The sequence below is a fragment of the Cynara cardunculus genome, assembly GCF_001531365.2.
Source record: "Cynara cardunculus var. scolymus isolate 2C chromosome LG 10, CcrdV1, whole genome shotgun sequence".
Classification (NCBI taxonomy): Eukaryota; Viridiplantae; Streptophyta; class Magnoliopsida; order Asterales; family Asteraceae; genus Cynara; species Cynara cardunculus.
Genome location: NC_037537.1, coordinates 25,098,886 through 25,119,373, shown reverse-complemented (window position 1 = coordinate 25,119,373; position 20,488 = coordinate 25,098,886). Strand labels below are relative to the sequence as shown.

At 33.6% G+C, this 20,488-nt stretch overlaps 2 protein-coding genes across 2 annotated transcripts; both read left to right on the top strand.

The window, feature by feature from the left end:
• Positions 1-673: 673 nt before the first annotated feature.
• LOC112519215 (glucan endo-1,3-beta-glucosidase 14-like) lies at positions 674-5,291 on the top strand. Its single transcript, XM_025127213.1, has 4 exons — positions 674-846; positions 1,669-2,702; positions 2,827-2,964; positions 4,892-5,291. The coding sequence occupies exons 1-3, from the start codon at positions 801-803 to the stop codon at positions 2,890-2,892; spliced, it is 1,146 nt and encodes a 381-aa protein (XP_024982981.1). The 5' UTR covers positions 674-800; the 3' UTR covers positions 2,893-2,964; positions 4,892-5,291.
• An 8,197-nt stretch (positions 5,292-13,488) lies between these two features.
• On the top strand, positions 13,489-19,053 carry LOC112520284 (N-carbamoylputrescine amidase). Its single transcript, XM_025128594.1, has 9 exons — positions 13,489-13,680; positions 15,228-15,276; positions 16,134-16,225; positions 16,391-16,542; positions 16,627-16,673; positions 16,989-17,022; positions 17,230-17,396; positions 18,518-18,614; positions 18,706-19,053. Exons 1-9 carry the CDS (start codon positions 13,598-13,600, stop codon positions 18,879-18,881), a joined length of 897 nt encoding a protein of 298 aa, XP_024984362.1. The 5' UTR covers positions 13,489-13,597; the 3' UTR covers positions 18,882-19,053.
• Positions 19,054-20,488: the final 1,435 nt, after the last annotated feature.

The window sequence follows — 20,488 nt, the reverse complement described above, 5'->3', positions numbered from 1 at the left end:
ACATTATAAAATTTACAACTGGGTCACTCGAATACACTTTAAAAATATGTTTTAATATAATTAAAATTATATTGTCTTATAAAAATACATTATAACATTATTTAAAAATACATTATAAAATTATTTAAAAATATATTTATTTATAAAATTATTTGAATTTTCGGACCAGGTCGGACCGGTCCATAGCCGGTCCTAATCCCACGAAACTATCAAAAATCCAAACCGATCCCGATTTTCGGTCCCATAATCGATCATTTGCCGGTCCCGGGTCGAGCCAGACCTATTTGGCCATCACTAGCCCACATTATCATCAGATTGATTGTTAGAGTTTGAATAATTACAAATACAAACCATCATATCTTTTTTATTTAATTAATCAACATGTTTTCATTTTTATATAAATCATATAAATTTCAACTTTTATTTATTTTTAAATACAAAGAGAAAATCAAAATGTTTTTGAAAAGGGGTATTTTCGGAAATATTTAAGTTGGTATACGGTATACCTAGGGAAGACTGTATTAGCAGGCGGCAGCTTTGATAAAAGACGGTCTAAGACACGTGTCATTTTTTCATAGGTTGATTGTAAAATAATTCACGCGGTTTGTTCTCACCTGATTACTAGTTTATTAAAAAGCCAAAGGCATCGTTTTTACTGACCTCATCATCCTTTTAATAAACACACATGCAAACATTCATCTTCAAACCCCTGTTTCGGCTTTCATTTTAGGACTCAAACAGGGTTTCCCGGCGGAGGAGCACGGCGGAGAAGCGGCAAATATCTCACGGTTTCAATTTCAATGGCCGCTATCTTCCGTACACTTCTTTTGCTGCTCACTATATCAGGTAACTCTTTAAATCCTCCTTTACTCGTTACTGAATTTCAATAAAATTTGAAATTCGGGAGTGTTTGTTATCGGATTTCGATTAAATGTGGAATATGTTTTGCTATCTGGTCTTGTGATGTGAATACTTTTCTTGAATTTTAGTGTATAATGTTGGCATTCAAGTATAAATTTTGTTTGAATACATTGGTGCTGGATCATCATTCATCACTGAAAAAATATGTGTAAAAATGTGCTCCTCACTTTATAGATAACTTTTTTTTTTCCTTTCGTTATAGTTTCTATTTTTTTCAATGTAACTTCTAAATATTTGGGGGTTTGTGATCGGCTTTTGATCAAATGTGGAATTTATTAGTTTTCTGGTGATTTCTTTGTGATTTTCTCACTGTTCACCGTGTAATTGATTACGATTTCTTGATACGTGCCGTAGTTAGATATTTGCATTTGTTTGATTGTTAGATTTCTTCTTCTTAGTGCATGATATTGGCAAACAATTCTGTTTGAATACATTGATGCTGGATCATCATTAAATAGACTGGATGTCAAACTAGGTTAGTGTAATAGTTTCAGATTTCTGAATGGGATTTACGTTGTTGGTTATGAATTGTAAATGAATCCAGATTAGAGAAATAGGGATTTTTTTTAATCCCTAAATGGCATTTACAAAGGGTTGTTAAGTGTGAGATTAATTTTCATTCTGCTTCTGCATTTGAGTTTTTTTCTAAATGACAACTTTTGCCATTTCGCGGATTTATATTTTCACAATCTTGAGTTTGAATTATTTATATTAATTCGGATTTTATTGAATTATATGTTTTTTCAGAATCATTTGTTGGCATCTTCAGCATTGGAGTTGGGGTCAACTACGGACGGATAGCCAACAATCTCCCATCTCCATCTCATGTATCGGTCCTCCTCAAATCTTTGAACATTAGTAGAGTAAAGGTTTATGATGCCGATCCCACAGTGTTAGGAGCATTTGCAGGAACCAATGTTGAATTCATCATTGCTGTAGGGAATGATTTACTTCAGAAAGTGAGAGATCCTCAACAAGCTCAAACATGGGTTCAACAAAACGTACAACCTTATATTTCGCAAACTAAGATCACATGCATTACTGTGGGAAACGAAGTCTTAGGAGGACAAGATCAATTAGCAGCAACATACCTCCTCCCGGCTATGAAAGCTATCTATGGAGCTTTAGTTGATCTTGGACTAAGCAAGCAAGTTTATGTGACCACGGCTCATTCCCTTCAAATCTTAGCAACTTCTTTCCCACCTTCTCGAGGGGCTTTTAAAGAAGATATGGTTCAATACATACAACCCATTCTTAACTTTCATGCGCAGGTTGACTCCCCCTTTTTCATTAACGCTTACCCCTATTTTGCATATAAGAGTGACCCAAATAACGTCCAACTGGAATACGTGCTTTTTGAACCAAATTCTGGGGCAGTAGATCCCAATACGAATCTAAAGTATGATAACATGTTGTATGCACAAATTGATGCTGTTTATTCAGCTATAAAAGCATTGGGTCATACTGATGTAGAAGTAAAAATCTCCGAGACTGGCTGGCCTTCTAAGGGGGATGAGGATGAGCCTGGGGCAACAGTACAGAATGCTGGAATATATAATCGAAATTTGATGCAGAGGATGCAACAAGAGCAAGGTACCCCAGCACACCCTTCACAGCCTATTGACATCTATCTTTTTGCTCTTTTCAATGAGAATCAGAAGTCCGGTCCAACATCAGAAAGGAACTTTGGATTGTATTATCCTGATGGTACTCTGGTCTATAGCCTTGGTGTACAAAGTTATGTTCTTCCTAGAATGGACTATTCATCTTCAAAGAAAAACGTAAGAACACATATGCCTTCATGTTATATTAACTACAGTTCGTATATGTTAATGAAATATAGCAAAATTTCAAGTTTTTAAATTGGTTTTAGCTGAATTTGTGTCATGAATTATGTATTTGCAGGCCTTGTCTATCTTCAGCTTTCTCATTTTGCTTCTTGGATCCCTACTCTTTGCTAAAGACAGATGAATAGTTAACTTAAATTTTGGTGACATTTTTACATAAGGAGCTCAAAGTCCCTGAAGAAGATGGTCCTTAGAGGTAAAATTTTGAACCTTAATCCTGTCATACTTATTTTGCACCTACCCATGATAACCTACCGACTAGTTGAGTTCATAATGATCATAATAAGAAACATATTCAAGGAATCATAAGATTATAATTTGACAAAATATGCTTACATTCATCCAATAACAAAAGCCAACACATCAATCTATATAGGACAATATTGGTAGGATCCCATCAACCACCCAAATTTTGTGGGCTCAGGATTTCCAAAGTGTCTATTAGAAGTTATATAATTAACTTTTTATGTTCAACATATGGGTTCTATCAAAGAATTATTCAAGAATTACTGCATAAAGTCATATTCTTACAAACAATGACATATAGCACACCCGAACGTATGTGGGTCCACCTTGTATATATAATATGTTTGGAAAAATAAGCATGGTAAATATGTCAAGTGTGTGAATACAGCAACAGGGTTGGGTCTATCTTCATATGTGAATACTACATTATCAAACATTGAAGGTATGGCCAAAGGACACTAGTCTCCATCCCATCTTATCTCCACCAACAATCATGGAATATAGAATCTTACTGCAAACAAAATTCCTCTTATCTTATAGTATACAAAAGTCCAAATTCTGTTCAATCAAATACAAAAAAGTCACTCTTCTCTAATCCATTTTCAGCAATTAAAAATTGAAAGCTCACCGTTGTTGCCTTTGGGTGTACGCTTTTCATGTCCACACTGTATCCTCACTGTCACTTTTAATACACACACACACACACACACATATATATATATATATATATAATATGAGAAAGGTATTTTGCTGCTTCAGCATTTGGTGAGCCATATCTTGATGTCTCTTTTCTCTTTTTCTTTTCTAATTCAAGGTTATTATATAGTAATAGACTAATAGTATGCTATCTTTTAGTCCAAGTTGGGTATCACATCAAAATGTTAAATAATCCAACTTGATAACATTTTGGCTTGTTTTTTCTTACAAGTTGAACGACACTTGATGATATTTTTGATGGGAATTTTTTTGAGATCTTTGAAAGATTATAAGTTTAAGGCACCAGATAACATCTGATTGATTGCTAGTTGCATCCATAATGATCCTTGAAAGTGGATTTCAACATGAAAGATAACGTTTCTAACTTTACAAGTGTTCTTAGTGTCAGCTTCTCCTAAAGAGGATAAGGTTGACAGGTAATCTAATATAAGTTGACAACTTTTTCATATCAACTGTGTCAATTTAGACTTGGTTGATATGATTCCCCCCCACACCCCACCACCCCACCACCAACGCCAATCCCACGGCCCAGCCAAAAGCAAATCAGTAAGTCATCTTCCTGAGCGGTAAAACCAGCTATACAAGTCAAAATTAGCATGGCTGGTGGTCTAAAATATGATGAACCACAGCAAATTAACATCTAATTGATCTAAACTTTAACGCTCCGAAACCCAAAGTAGCATGCTAATCTGATAACCTCTGAACTAACTTAAACATCATGGTGAAAGTTATTGGTAGCCCACAATTTTGAGCTTATATGGAGCTCACAAATCTAATTTCTATCCATGTGAGACGGGTTGTTGCAAACTCCCTCACTTGACATCCTCGTCAAGACTTCGTAGTGGCTCTTATACTATTTGTAAATCCCTGAAGCTAGAAAATGAGATTCGTGAGGCCCTTATAATTCTAAATGCTACATTAATCAGACATGGAGTTGGATGAGACTGCTGTTGGTCTTAATATGATCCAGCATCTACCTTGGGCCCACTAGATTAGGTTTGCAAATTGCAATGTTAATGAGGTCTATTCGGTATACACTTTTTAAGGGGGCCAAACTAGATGGGTCATATTCCACTAACCCTTGTATTAATTGTGGATTAAAAATGTCAATAGAAACTCTTACTTTTCGTGTCGATTAATCTAATGACCTTGTGTCACAGGTCAGATAACTAAGGATTCACATTGAAGACCAGCTTTCAGGATCACCGGAAACCACACCATAGTTTTCACACCAGCAGCAACCTCTCATCTTCATAGTACACATTGTTAGACCATGCTTATACCCCAATACATATTTACTGTTTCTTTAATAGTTTATAAGAAATTCATCATAAAATTTATACACAGATACAAATACTAGGTAGAAAAGAAGTATTCTTGAAACAATTTATAGGTTTCTTTTTCATATCATCATCATATTCTTGTTCTTGTTTATATTCTATAAATTCTAGTAATTTCTAAAGATGAATTTTTGGTTTGAAAATTTGGATTCTAGTTCTGTATACATAGTCTCTGGTTCAATATGATTAATGAAGTAATTTGGTTTTGGGATTTTCATTATTATTCTATCTTATCTGTTTGGTTTTATTTTATTGGTAATTGATTGGGCTGTTTGATTTTTATATGTGTGATAATTATTGTGTTGTACTATATTTATTTAGGGTGCAATCAATCATGTTTTGGATCTTAAGCAAGATTTATAAATCAATGAGTTGACACCATCCAGAATTATGATGGGTTGCTGTCAAATTTTAACCCCATCATGTTTTGGGGTCCTCAATTGCTTTTATGGGGTTGCTTCTAGTGCACCCTTTTAGACTTTACCTGATGGTGATGTTACATACATCCTTTTTTTTGTGTCAGTTGTGTTAGAATCATGTCAAATCATGCTTTAGAAATGTAAAACTAGGTATTGATATTGATTTGTGTGAGGAGAAAATTGGTAGGTATGAGCATATGTAGCAATATAGATGGATGTAAGGGGTGGGCTAAATGTACCCCTTGCTGTACTGTAAGAGTGGGCTAAATGCACCTCTGTATATTGATATATGCACATCTATCTGCAAATTTCCTCCTCACACATCAACATTAGAACTTACTTTTTTACATTCTCAATACATGACTTGACTTGATTTTGACATATAGAGGTGCATATAGCATTATCTCTACTGTATACCATCTCCAATGGACTGACTAAATAAAAACCTACTCTTTATATTTTCTATTGTCATATCATTATCAACTTAACAAATTAGAACATAAAACCTATTGTCATATCGTTTTTCAAATTAATTTTTTTGCATGTACTTTTAGGTCATTTTACATTGTCATTCAGTTTATAATCCAACGATTAGACTTTCAGCTAACAATTAGCTTATCAACGAATTTTCTAAACATAGCTTGTGTGTGTAAGAGGAAATTAGGGTCCTTTGCTTAATTGACTGTCCATCAAGTTTTTTTTTTAAATCTATGACCTCTTGATATGGTTGAGAATGTCACTGACTCACTGTAACAGAAGAATGCAACTTTCATACAAAATAATATCTAAAAATCTGTTAAAAAGTCATGGATTTAAAAAAAGACTTGTCAATGAGAATTAATAGATAGGTAGTTAAAATAGAATGTAAGATGCCTATTGGTGTATGGACAAAGCATCTTTGCTCATAAGGTCCTAAATTATGTGCTGCCCATGGCATGACTCATAAGGGAGCCTAACTCTAAAGTATGCAAACCTAAGTAGGCTTTTGAAACTCTGAATTTGTGGGTACAACAACTAATGTCGAAAAAATAGGATGTGGTTCGTCCCTACCCGAGCGCGTATTTGGCTTGTTTTTAGCGTTTAGTGTTTTTGTCTTGATAAGAGGGGCCTCGCCCCTCTCTATCAAAAGCTCAATAAGCTTTCTCGCTAATAATCAACTCCTAAATTGGTCTTTGGATTCCATAGAGACATTGTTCCTGAAGTTATGTATATATAGGGGGAGATGGAGAGTTAGGTTCATACAAGAACAGTAACAAAATAAAAGATATAAGAAAATGGTTGAATCACATGTGATTCATGTGACTTTGCTCACATCGTTCGCATACGCTTGCATTGATCTTTAGTGTAAAATCATATATGAATTACACATGATTTGGTTGTTGTTTTCTTTAGTCATTGTTCTCGTTTGACTAGTCCCCGTACATATGAGGTACACATAATTAATAAAACTTTTTTATACCTGTAGTTTTTTTATATTCCTTATGTTTCAAGCTGTCTTGTACTTGTTGCTTTTTGTTATGAGATCATTCAAGAACTACAACTTTTTAACACTGACTTTTGTAATGCATCGAATAAAGTTGCTTCTTGTGACTGGAAAGTCATTGGAAAAAGGCTCGAATTCATCTACTGGGATGAATTATTAGATTTTCTATTTTATTTCCAAAAGTAGAATCATAACCTTTAGTTCGTGAGGTCTAGCTTATTGGTTTGTGCGAAAAAGGTTTGTAACCAAGAGCTTCCGAGTAGCTCTACACTGCTTTATTCCAAGAATATCACGTGAAAGTCAAACAAACGTACAATTGTTTACTAGGTGGTTGATATAAAAGTCTTGTATGCATATATAGTGTTTGGAGGAGTGAATGTACTTTTTACTTCCGATAACTACAGAACGAGACCAGGACATCCTATTTATACAGGATCATAACAAGGGAAAATAACTTATAACTAAGGGTCTGCTTCTTTTTTTAAAATTATCTCTTAATACCTCTGAATTTTGATTCGTTCAGACGTTTGGGTATTAAGAGCGTTTGTTTTATTTCTAAAATTAGAGCTTAAAAACTCTAAATGTCTTCTGAAATTTTAAGTTGTAAATGTATCCCTTAATACGTCTTAATCCTAATCCGTTCTCTATCAAATGGTTCATGTTTTGGGTGCTGGAAAATGTTTGCTAGCAAAAACTATTTATCTTTTATACTTTTGTATTAAATTATTTATCTTTTATATTTTTGCACTAGTTTGACTGATTTAGATTGCAGACGTAAAAACAAACAATCTTACTTATTCATATTTCAGACTTCAGGACCACCTCTTATAAATCAAAAGTGAAATCAGACTTCAGATTTTAATACCTTTTAAAAAACAGACGCCACCAAAATCTATAACAAACTGCTAATTAATTAATCCATCTAATAATAATATTTATACAGACTTGGATTGACTTCATATAATATTTTGTTGTATTAATAGGATTCAATGTTTATACTGTATTTAAACAATATCAATTGGTTATGAGTTATCTTTATAAAATTCAAATGTATATAATAATAACTTGTAAATTCTGTATAATATAGTTTATATGAATATACTCATGATTGAGATTTGAAAGTTAGTATGAATGTTGAAAAAAATATGTATTAATATGGGTATCAAATTAAAAAAAAAAAACTTGTTTTTACATAGTTTGTTTATGGGAAAATTGCATTAAAATGAAAACTAACTTTCACCTAATTCCTATTTTGGGGAACCAACTTTCAAAATCGTAATTTTGAGGAACCAACTTGCACCTGATTTCTATTTTGGGGAACCAACTTTCAAAATCGTCATTTTGGGAAACCAACTTGCACCTGATTCCTATTTTGGGGAGCCAACTTGCAAAATAATTATAGAAAAGTAACTAAAATTCATTTTTTTTCCAAAAATTAATTCAATAAAATCTATTTTTCATTTCAAATCTCGTTTTTTAATTCAGATATCAAATTGAACATTTAAAAAAAATCCAAATTACCACAATAAATTTTTTTTTTTACTAATGCAACAAAAATCAATTTAATAGAAAAAAATTAATTGATGCAATAAAAAAATAAATATTAAATATCACATTCAAGATTTTATATCTAACAAATTGCATCGACAAATTTTTTTCTATTATATTTATTTTTTTTGCATTAGTAAAAAATAATTTTTATTGTGGTAATTTGCATTTTTTTTAAATGTTCAATTTGATATCTGAATTAAAAAATGAGTTTTGAAATGAAAAATAGATTTTATTGCATTAATTTTTGGAAAAAAAACGAATTTTAGTTATTTTTCTATAATTATTTTTCAAGTTGGTTCCCCAAAATAGGAATCAGGTGCAAGTTGGTTCTCCAAAATGACGATTTTGAAAGTTGGTTTCACAAATTAGGAATCAGGTGTAAGTTGGTTCCCCAAAATGACGATTTTGAAAGTTGGTTCCCCAAAATAAGAATTGGGTAAAAGTTGGTTCCATTTTTGTGCAATTTTCCCTTTGTTTATTAAGAGATTAATTGTATTTAGGACAATTTAGGGTCTATGTTGGCTAATGTTGATGAATGAAAATGGGAATGAGTTCTCATTCCCTCCGATTTAACCAGGAATAAAATTTTGGGCTTATGGAGAAATGAGCCTATCTATACTATATTATAAAGCATTTGACAAAAACTTTTAAAAATCATTTTTTATGCATGAAGTACTGTTTATTAATGCATTAACCGATCTTCAACAAAAGATACTTAGCGGATTTTACGTTATTACTTAAAATTTAAGATTACAAGTAAATTGTGCGTAAGTACAACTTATTAAAGCTTTATTTTTGAATTCGTATRACTAATTGCAGATAAACATAATCAAATACAAGAAAAATATCTTATTTTAAATATATAAAATCTAAAATATAATTAGAATAATCATTGAATTCTAACAAAATCATTATCTTTATAAAAATTATCTTGGTAACCAAAAATAAGTTACTTCACCATTTGACATAAATTAAATTATAATAAAAAAAATTGAATTAAATAAAATTGTACAAAAAAACGAGAACTTTTAAATAGTTAATTTAATATTAATATCGATATATTTTTTCAAAATTTTATGATATCTTCAAATGTATTTTTATTCACAAGTAAAAACATTATATTTCTCAAAACCACATAATCCGTATTATATCAACAGAGACAAAAAAAAAAAATCATACATTAAAATGAATATATATATCGTTTCATTGTGCAAATACCCTTCTACTTATATTATAAAAAACTAAACAAGTTCTTTTATTTTGATTCTCATTGATTATTGCTTAACACCTCTAACCATTTATAATATAACATAGTTATCAGGGGCGGTCCTAAGATTCTTTATACTCTGTGCGAAAATGCAAAAAAATTAACCCCACTTATTTTTGAAATGAAAAGATGAAACGTACGGAAAAAATGCCTTTATGCTAAAAAAATTCTTCTAAATGTTAGAATTCGACCATTCAGGATTTCCATCTTCGATGCCTTGAATCTTGCTTAATGCCCTTAATCGGCTGAAAATGGAACACCGTTCCTTGAAAATCGAAAGGGTCAAACTTTAAAGAACAAAAGAAATCGACTTTAGTTGTTGGAATGTTGAACGTTCACTGGTTCAAGATGCTTTCTCAAGATTTTGATTAGGCGCATTCAACATCTATCAGTATCAGGCCTTGGGCATGTTGTTTATAGTTAAAAGCCGGGTTGCCTAATTACCAAATCACTACCAAAACTAGTAATAGATAAAAACTTGATGTTCCCCTGGGCTTTAACGCCCTGTGCAGTCGTCCAGGCTACACGTGGCCAGGACCCGACTTGATAGTTTTATAGATATAATCCACGATTGTTGTTTGATATTCAAATATAAAGATATAACTTTGTAGTTAATACAAAAGCCTAAAAGAGGTTGTATAGAAAAATCTTAGGAGCCGTTTACCCGATAGGTGCTTACCGGACAATTTTCCTCACCGGACGAACATGACAAGACCCAAGAATCTTATCTGGTAAGAGCGATGATAAGGATAAGGAGTCTTACCCGGTAAGTGAGGGTGACGACTTTTACTCGGGTAAGCACTTACATATATATTGTTGCACACGATACCATTTTGATATACTACAATCTTACTTATAAAATAAATTATAGTGTTGACTCCTAACAGTAAGCGCTTATTGGGTAAGTATTTAGGTAAACAACCCCTTAATCTCTAACAAACAAATGTATATATAGTCAAGAGTTTTTTTTTTTTTTCAAACGTATTTTTGGATAAATTGCATTAAAAAATAAAATATTCTCATTTAATTTTTATTTTGGAGAAAATAACTTTAAAATACACATTTAAATTAGGGCAGATTGTATGAAAAAGTAACGTACTTTAACTTAATTCCTATTTTGGGTAACATACTTTCAAAGCTTTCATTTTGGTATCTAAGATGTAAAATTTAAACATTTAAGTACCCAGGTAACCGGTTGAAACATTAACCGGTTACCATGCTGATGTGGCGAGTGATTAACCGTTTGATGCTTCAATCGGTTACCCGGGTACTTAAATGTTTACAACTTTACATCTTATGTTCCAAAATATAAGTTTCAAAAGTACGTTACCCAAAATAGGAATCAAGTTAAAATATGTTATTTTTCATGCAACTTGCCCCTTAAATTATAGTCGAATATACGTCTATTAAATAGTCTATAATTTAAAAATGCTCTTTTGAAAAACTTATTTTAAAAAACACGTCAAGTTTCACTTATGTTACGTCAATATTGTATACTATAACAGACATTTTTTTAAATTAAAAATATTTAAATATATTATTTGAATAAGTATATTCTACAAAATAAAATTTAAATTAAAATGCATTCATTTTTGTTAAACAAACTATCGTATATTTTGAAATCGAGTTAAAGTTGAACTTATTGTCATCAAACATGGTTCCAATTAATATATTCGAGTTATTTGGGCTTTGGAATTGGGCTCGAGCTTGCATCAAGAGAACTAGTTAGAAAGTCGAGTTGTGTTCGACTTTGGTCTAACATGCTCAACTCGAACTCGACTCATTTACGACCTGATGTTTTTTTTCCCCGAAATATATAATAATTATATACGACAAATATACTCACATACCCATCTCACATTTGATGAGTTTTGAAACCTTGACCTTTTGGACAACCAAATATTTGACCGCTGCTAGGCCAAAAGGCTCTTTAATTTTACGACTTGATATTTGATAGTTATATTCTATGTTTTAGGGGTCGTTTACCAAACACTTAACTGGTAAGCGTTTATCCGTAAAATTTAACACTATCATTTACTTACCAGATAAGATTTTAATCCACCAAAACGGTATCTTATGCAACAATTTATCCGGTAAGTGCTTACTGTGATAAGAGTCGTTCGCCCTCACTTAACATGTAAGACTCTTGGTCCTTGTTTCACTCTTACCGGGTAATATTCTTGATCCTCACTATATTCATCCGATAAGGTAATGTGACTTGGTGTTCACTTACTCTAGTAAACGTTTGGTAAACAACCCCTTAGTTCATAACAATAAGCTTTTTAATTATTGATATTTTTTTTATTATTTTTCTTTCTTTTTTTTTCTGCTTATTTTTCATAAGCTGAATATGATTTTGTTAAGAGCAAGTTGATTATAAAAAATCAACTGGAGATCTTATTACAAAAAATGTTAGAAGAATAATTTTATTTAATTGAATTTCATATGTTATTTTGTCATTTTAAGATGTTTTTTGTTGTTGTAATTTGCAGGACTATTAATATAAGGGTCGGGTTAATGTGAGATCAGACTGTTTTCGTGAGACAACATTTTTACACTTAAAACTTCACAACAAAACGTCGTGAAGATAAGAAGAAGCCAAACCTTCACAACAAAAACACTGTGAAGGTTACCTTCACAATGCTTGCTGTGAAGTTTCTAGTGTAAAAATGTTGTCTCACAAAAACAATATTGTCTCACATGATCTCAAGTCCTTAATATAATATATTGTTTGAACTTTTGTATATTTTTATTTATTACTCATCTACTTGATTTATAAGTCTTGATAGAAGTGTAATAAGGTCTCTAAAAAAATGTGGAACGATCATCCTTTTACTTCCAAGACTCTACCCATTGATTTTGCTCAAAGATAACGAATAGAAAAAACTGATAAATCAGTATTTCATTCATTTTATTTATTTTTCATTCATTCTTCCATGTGGTTTGTTAAAAAAAATGCAATTTTTGTTCTTGTGATTTAGAAATTACAATTTTCGTCCATATGGTTTGTAATTCATTGCTATTTTCATTATTATAATTTACAATCTATTGTTGTTTCGGTTCCTGTGGTTTATAATTCTTTACTGTTTTCATGCTTTAGACTTACAAATATGAATTAGTTTACGGATGAAAATAACAATAAATTATAAACTATAAAAACATTCGTAATGTTATTATTGTTATAAATATATATTATTGTTGATTTTATTATTTAAAAATAAAACAATATTGTTATTTCTTTCTAAAATTGGTATTTTAGATGTCATTTATCAAATGTTTACCTGGGTAAACGTTTACCAAGTCAATTTACTTTACCGGATGAATATGACAAATATTAAGAATTTTATCCGGTAAGAACGAAAGCAAAAATCTCGAGTCTTATGCGGTAAGTGAGGATAAAGACTCTTACCATGGTTAGCGGCTTAGCGCTTACAAGGATAAATTGTTGCATACGATGTATTTTAGTGAATAAAATCTTGTCCGATAAGTAAGCAATAATGTTGAATTTTACTGATATATGCTTGCTGGGTAAGTATTGAATTTTACTGATAAATAGTTGCCGGATAAGTATTGAATTTTACTGATAAATACTTGTCGGATAAATATTGAATTTTACTGGTAAATACTTGTCGGTGAGGTGTTTATTTAATCGGCCCCTTACTCTTTTCTAAAAAGATGTCATGAAAAAAATGCAAAGGGAAAGAAGTGAAGATGTGTAGGCACAGGGCATCGTAACATAAAAACAGCCAAAAAGAACAATTCGAGATTCCAGCTGCACTGCCACCGGACGGAGTAAATTTGGAGAAATGGAGGGGAGGAAAGTGGTGCTCTCAGCTCTCCAGTTTGCTTGTGCCGACGATGTCGCCACTAACGTCGACACCGCTGAAAGGTTCACTTCTTTTACTAATGTTGTTTACTCTGCTCAATTCTCACTACTCAGAATCTAGGTTTTATTTTTGACGATTTGTAGCTTATATCTGTCGGTTTAAATCTTATTTTGTGTTTTTGTGAATTTGCGAAGGTTTCTATTCAATTTGATTAAGCTGTAGAACTTGCGTTGCAAAACACAAAAAGTTGTAGAACTTCGAATTTAAGTGCAACTTAAGTAGAACTGTGAATGTCAGTAGCTCATCTTGCGTATCGGGAGATTAATTTGAGAATTGAACAATTAGGATGGTGAATAAGATGGTGCCTTGAACAGTTGAACTAATGAAATTCTGCAGAATCATGGAATCCAAGGTTTAGAGTTGTGATTGAAGTCTGCTATGCTATTATTAGTAGCTTCAGAGGGGGGAGGGGCAGGGGGTTACATATTATCATAAAAGGTCATTTGTGTTCTACTAAAATTCAATAGTAATATAACACTGACAGGTATGTTTCAATTTGAAAAGAAAAAGAAATACTTCTGGTTTTAAACGTGATATGAATATATTTCACTTCTGAGGAAAATCAATAATTATATCAAAAGGTATCATGAGCCTTATAAATGTAGTAAAACTGATGTAAAAACTGCAGAATAATAAATAATTATTATAATGTTGATAAACACAAGTTCGACGACTAATGTCAAAGTGGAATTATAATGCAATTCTACATGACACGCTATGATACCTCAACACTGTGCTTCTGAACATAAAGTGATACAGTATTGTTATTACTATGACAATCTTGCTGCAGTATGCTTAGTTTCAACTGATTTAGTGAAGATATTTGGACTGTTACAGAGTTTCGAAATTGCTGATATTCATCAAGCAACAAATAATAGTGTCTTCTTGCCAGCCCCTTGTGAGCAACCTTTTTGAAAGGTTGCCAGTGGTCATGCTTCCATCACATAAATACTACAATCTCTGGTTGTTGGATGCCATATCTACTTGTTATAGCATATTTTAAAAATAAGGTTTCTCCTGTAACAATAGTTCCTATCCTCTATAAGGAGAAATTTGTCTTGTAGTTTCAGATATTCTACAGGTTAATTGGGTATTATTCTCGAGTCTTCATAATTACTCTCGAATTTGTAATGATATTCCTGAAAAGTAAGGGAGAGAAAGATCGTATGTTAACTGTGTCATTGTGGGATGGAGGAACTAGTAATGAGTGTAGATCGACTCCTTTTTGTTTATATAAGCCAATGGCGGGAGCTTCTAGACGCTTTTGGGTTCTGGTTTATAGGGAAGTTATCATATTAGTAAAGAATGATTTATATTATTTTCTTTGTTTTGTTCTATGTCTCCTATTGATAATCAGTACTCTACTACTCTTATTGCGGTAGTTTTGAATGATCTGTTGCACCAAGGCTCCTTACATTTACGAGATTTTGGAGGGAAATATTTGTAGGCAGCCTTCCCTTCGCATTTTAACATGTTTCAATGATTTCAAGTCTCCCCCCTCTTACCCATACAACATCTATTGTGTCTGAAAGAATGTCTTGCATTGCAGGCTGGTGAGATCTGCTCATGAGAAGGGTGCTAATATCATCCTTATTCAGGTTTGATTCCTGAATTAGAGGAAATCCAGAATTTATATGTGAATTCCTGATTGCTGAATTGAACATTTGTATGACATTTAGCTGCTTGATAGCTTATTTTAACAAAAAAGAACGCTACACAATGAGGTTTATTTGCTCTTCTTAAGGTGTTCTATTAATCAAAAAATCTATTGGTTTTCACCTCCTTGGCATTTGAATTTTCTCGTGTTGATGTGTAAATTCTAAACTTTTGAGCTCGATAGAGTGGTTTCATATTAGTTCACCAATTGTGAACTTTTCGCCACTTTAAATTTGCCATGGACTTATTGTGCCATTAAGAATCTTGGAAAACATTGTCATCTGGATGTCTATGTTGTTGCATAACCTTGTGAAAATCATTTTTTATTCACGAGTACAATATTTTATCTTAAAAGATGCTATGTGACTCTCCAATCTTCATTTTAGTTGTTTGAATCAAAATCAATCTTTTGGACACAAAAGAGATAGAAAACATTACACGGGTGTAGTTCTGAATAGATCTCCACGATAATTCATTGGGATAGCTACAAGCTCACAAAGAACAAAATTAGGAAGTGAGGGAAAAACCAAGAACAGAAAAGCCTGTCCAACAAATCGCCAAATAAAAGAACTACCAGTCTACTGCCTTTGGTTGTTTAAATCAGCACTTGTCAACGCTTCTATTGATTTCCATGCGAGCTATTTCTCAACTTTTGCAACTTGACCTTGGAATTTTGACTTCATAGGAGCTTTCATGTGCATGTGATATACCTTCACGATTCAATAGTGGTTGACCCTGTGATCTACTATCAAGATCCAATACCTACAGGCTTTATGTGATTCTTGTGGGTTTCTTGCAGGAACTATTTGAGGGATATTATTTTTGTCAAGCACAGAGGGAGGACTTCTTTCAGCGAGCCAAACCTTACAAGGAACATCCCACTGTTTTGAGGTTTACACATGATGTAGTCATAACTTAAATTTGTACATCACTTGCTCACATGATTACATCAGTGCTTTAGATTGCTAATTCCTTGACCTGAATAAAATCTCATGGTTTTGCTTTGCGGCCAAGGAGCATTTTCTTTTTAGTTAAGCTTAAGTACATATTTTGCAGGATGCAAGCGCTTGCAAAGGAATTGGGAGTTGTTATACCTGTCAGCTTTTTTGAGGAGGCAAATAATGCACATTACAACTCAATAGCCATAATCGATGCAGATGGAACTGATCTTGGATTATATAGAAAATCTCATATCCCAGATGGACCGGGTATGGTACTGCTTAGTAGATTACCTTAAATCTCTTGTTGTCCATTTAGGGCGATTAGAATGAACAGTTCATTGTTTTTTCCAGGATATGAGGAAAAGTTCTACTTTAATCCTGGTGACACTGGCTTCAAGGTGAACCGTTGATACTCCTGTCTCATATTAGATGTTCGCTTTTACTTTTAAATGTCAATCACAGTACTTTCCAGATTGAAAACTGATAAAATTTCACATTTTAACCAGTTATCCTCCATCCAATCCACCTTGTATAATTTAATGTAGTTATTATTTCTATATCAGATATTAAATAAGTCCCTGTCAAATTTGAAGTAAAGTAACTGCATGACACTAAAAATTGAAAGTGTGTGTTTAATATAGGTCGTATCTTTAATCTAAAAGATCTGGTTTTGATTTTGTACTTACCATAAATACCTTGTTGTCTGTGCACAGGTGTTCCAAACTAAGTTTGCAAAGATTGGCGTGGGTACAAATTTATGTCAATCTTCAGATATCAACTTTTGATTAACTTCTGGTTGAATCAATTCCAAAAGGGAGATGCATTTCTTTCTTGGGACTCGTCTCTTTGAAGGGATACATGCACTTGCTTTCTGTTGCTTCAATTAAGGAGATAAATTTATGTTTCTTGTGTATAAAAGTAGCAGCTTATATAATTCTAATGCAATTTTATCAGCAATATGCTGGGATCAGTGGTTTCCAGAGGCAGCCAGAGCCATGGTTCTTCAAGGTGCAGAGATATTGTTTTACCCTACTGCTATTGGTTCTGAACCTCAAGATGAAGGTCTTGATTCGCGGGACCACTGGAAGCGAGTGATGCAAGGGCATGCTGGAGCTAATTTGGTGAGTAAAATGTAAACGCTGAACAGTCTCATGAGTCATGTCTAATGTTAAACTAAACTATAACTGTTCTGATTTCAAAAAATAGAGTAATAGAGACTAAGCTGGTTATGATAGTAATTGGTATGAGCTCTCTGTTTTCTTTTCTTTTTCACTCTAAAAGACTAAGCTGCTTGCAAGTTTTCAGTAGTGTATTGTGCCCTCATGTTTTGCTTGAAGCTTTGTTGACAACTGAGTGATTAATTGATATACCTCTCTTGCTCTTGATTATGGTGTAACGCTATGACTTATTTGTTCTTTCTTTCTCTTTTCCTTATTTCCTTCGAAAGTGCCTGAGCTGCTTCTGAGTAGCCTTCAGTGACCAAATATTTTGCTAAGAGCCTCGTTGACAACTGATTGACTGGGTCAGAGTCTGCTAACAGTTCTTCTTTTGTGGATAAATGAGGTGGATAGTAGTTAATAATATGCAACACTGTTTTTTCTGCCTACATCTGAAAAATGTTGATCCTATGAACTAGCTCTTCACAGTATCAATAAGCTAGTCAATTTTCCCTTGTAAAAGTTTTAACAAATGGGCCAAGTTTACTTTATAGACATAACAAAATAAACTTTTCTTCATTACTTGAAGAAATTTCTTGTGGTGCTGTGGTGAAAAACAGGTCTTATAGCATTGTTGATTTGTTACACAGTAGTGGTTGTAGGGTCAATTTCAATTAAAAGCTAAGTTATTTGAAGTGAGTTAATACTCGACAGTTTAAAGACTATTCGTGGTCGCAATACCCATTAAATCATCCAGTTGATTTTATATTACAATTTCGTTGATCTCATTTATTGTCCAGCACAGTGCTACCTACTGATTAAACATTCATAAATAGGTGGAACAAAAATTAGGGAGATGTTACAAGATTGATAAATTACTAAATACCCATGTCAAATTAAAACCTTCCAGAATTCTTTCACCCGCCTACCTCACTCTTGCCTGTCCAGTCTTGTTCAGTCTCGTCCGCATAGATGCTTACAAAATGCACCCTTAATAGCATATGTCGATCATGCATGCTAAGTGGAGCTACAACATTTTTCTCCTTTTAGCATATGGTTCAAAAGTCTGATGTTTATTGTTTCAGGTACCTCTTGTAGCATCAAATCGCATAGGTAAGGAGGTCATCCAGACAGAACATGGTAATAGTTCAATCACATTCTACGGCAACTCCTTTATATCAGGTAATTATTTTTGTTTGTTGAGCCTCCAACGGTGATTGTATGGTTACCCTTCCACCCTGATGACTAAATACTGAATATTCCGTGAAAACAGGACCTAGCGGAGAAATTATTGCAGTTGCTAACGATAAAGAGGAAGCAGTGCTCATAGCGGAGTTTGATCTGGATAAAATTAAATCCAAGAGACATAGCTGGGGAATATTTCGTGATCGACGCCCAGACTTATACAAGGTGCTTTTGACTTTAGATGGCCACAACCCTTCATCGTGATTAGTTGGTTCCCAGTTCAGTTGATCTATTTAATGAATTTATATAACAATGCCATCATGTTCTGATTAACCTTGCTAGGAAATCATGAACATGAACTCATGTCATAATGATACTCCAAATATTTGAGCTTTAAATATGATAAATAGCATCATCTTAGATGGTGGGTCTGAACATGGTTATTTGGTCAAAGAAACACGGCACATGCTACACACACTATGTTTTTTTTGTTAACCTTGGGTGTCCGGGCCAGCTTTTGCGCACCTCGACTAATCCCAGGGGCCCTGGTCCCTGGAGAACAACCGCGAAAATCCCCAGTGGCCCTACAGGACTCGAACCATTGACCTCTGAGGAGAATCCCCAAAAGCCCAGGACTTATTGCTAGTTGAGCTAACCTCACAAGTTCATGGCAGTAAGGGTGCCTTTGGTGCATGGGACGGGACGGTACAAAAACTTCTTGTCCCACACGCTTGGTGTGACATTAGATGGGACATGACCTGAATGGGATAAAAATGCATTTCTTTTGTCCCGCTAAAATAGGTGGAACAAAAATATGGTTGATGGGACAACCGGACAAGATTGGTGAATTACTAAATTACCCATGTCAAATTAAACCTTAATGCCTTCCACAATTCTTTCACCCTCTACCGCACTCTTGCCCGTCCAATCGAGTCCTGTCCCGTTTGAGGCACCACCAAGATCCATCGACATTCGATAAGTGGACCATTTTATTTTCCTCTCAATTAAACCAAGTATAAAAAGTGGTCCTTAGGCTGTGTTCCACATATTTTTCAGTGTCACAACCATGTGACGTGTGCACTAGGGAGTTTCTATTGCAGAGTGGTCAAATATGATTAATATGGCTACTTGTATCTTTTACAATTCTCTATATCATTTTATGGGCCTGTTTGTTAGCCGCTTAATGAGCTTAAAGGAACTCACAGCTTATTCAGTCAGCTATACATGACTGTTTGGTAGTGTCTTAATGATATAGAAAGTGGCTTATTAAGTAAGCTTTTAGGGGGGAGCTTTATGTAGAAAGCCAAGTTTTTAGTCAAATATGCCCCTCCTAATTAAAAAATGCACTCCTTCCGTCAATGGAAAAACCCTCCCAAACAAAAACCTTCCCAATCAATTATAGACAGATTAATCCACACAAACAGCTTTATCCATACAGGACTTAATGAAAAACCAACCAAACAGCCCCTATGTGAGATATGCAGAATCCGATCAGATTACTCTCCAAAAGTGCCCTTATAGAGAGGGAGGAGGTTCCAACATATAAGATCGAATCACCATCTCTGTGCAAGCAGACCTTCACTTCAACTGATGCGGACGCGGTTCTCTCACAAGTTTGATGGTCCAGTCTCCAACATTCTACGGGTGCCCAACTGGGCTTGCTCAAGTTGTTGGAGCTTGCTCGTCTTAAATTGAGCTCCTGAGTTCGAACTAGTAGACGGACAGCAAAAGTTTCACCTTTTTGGTTGGTATCATCCTTTATTTTATTGTCTATGATACCCCTCATAACACACACCCTGCTTTCTCCAGTGACCATGCCTGCCCACCTGGGCGTCTAGGTATATGTCTATATCTTCATGTGGGTCTCACAT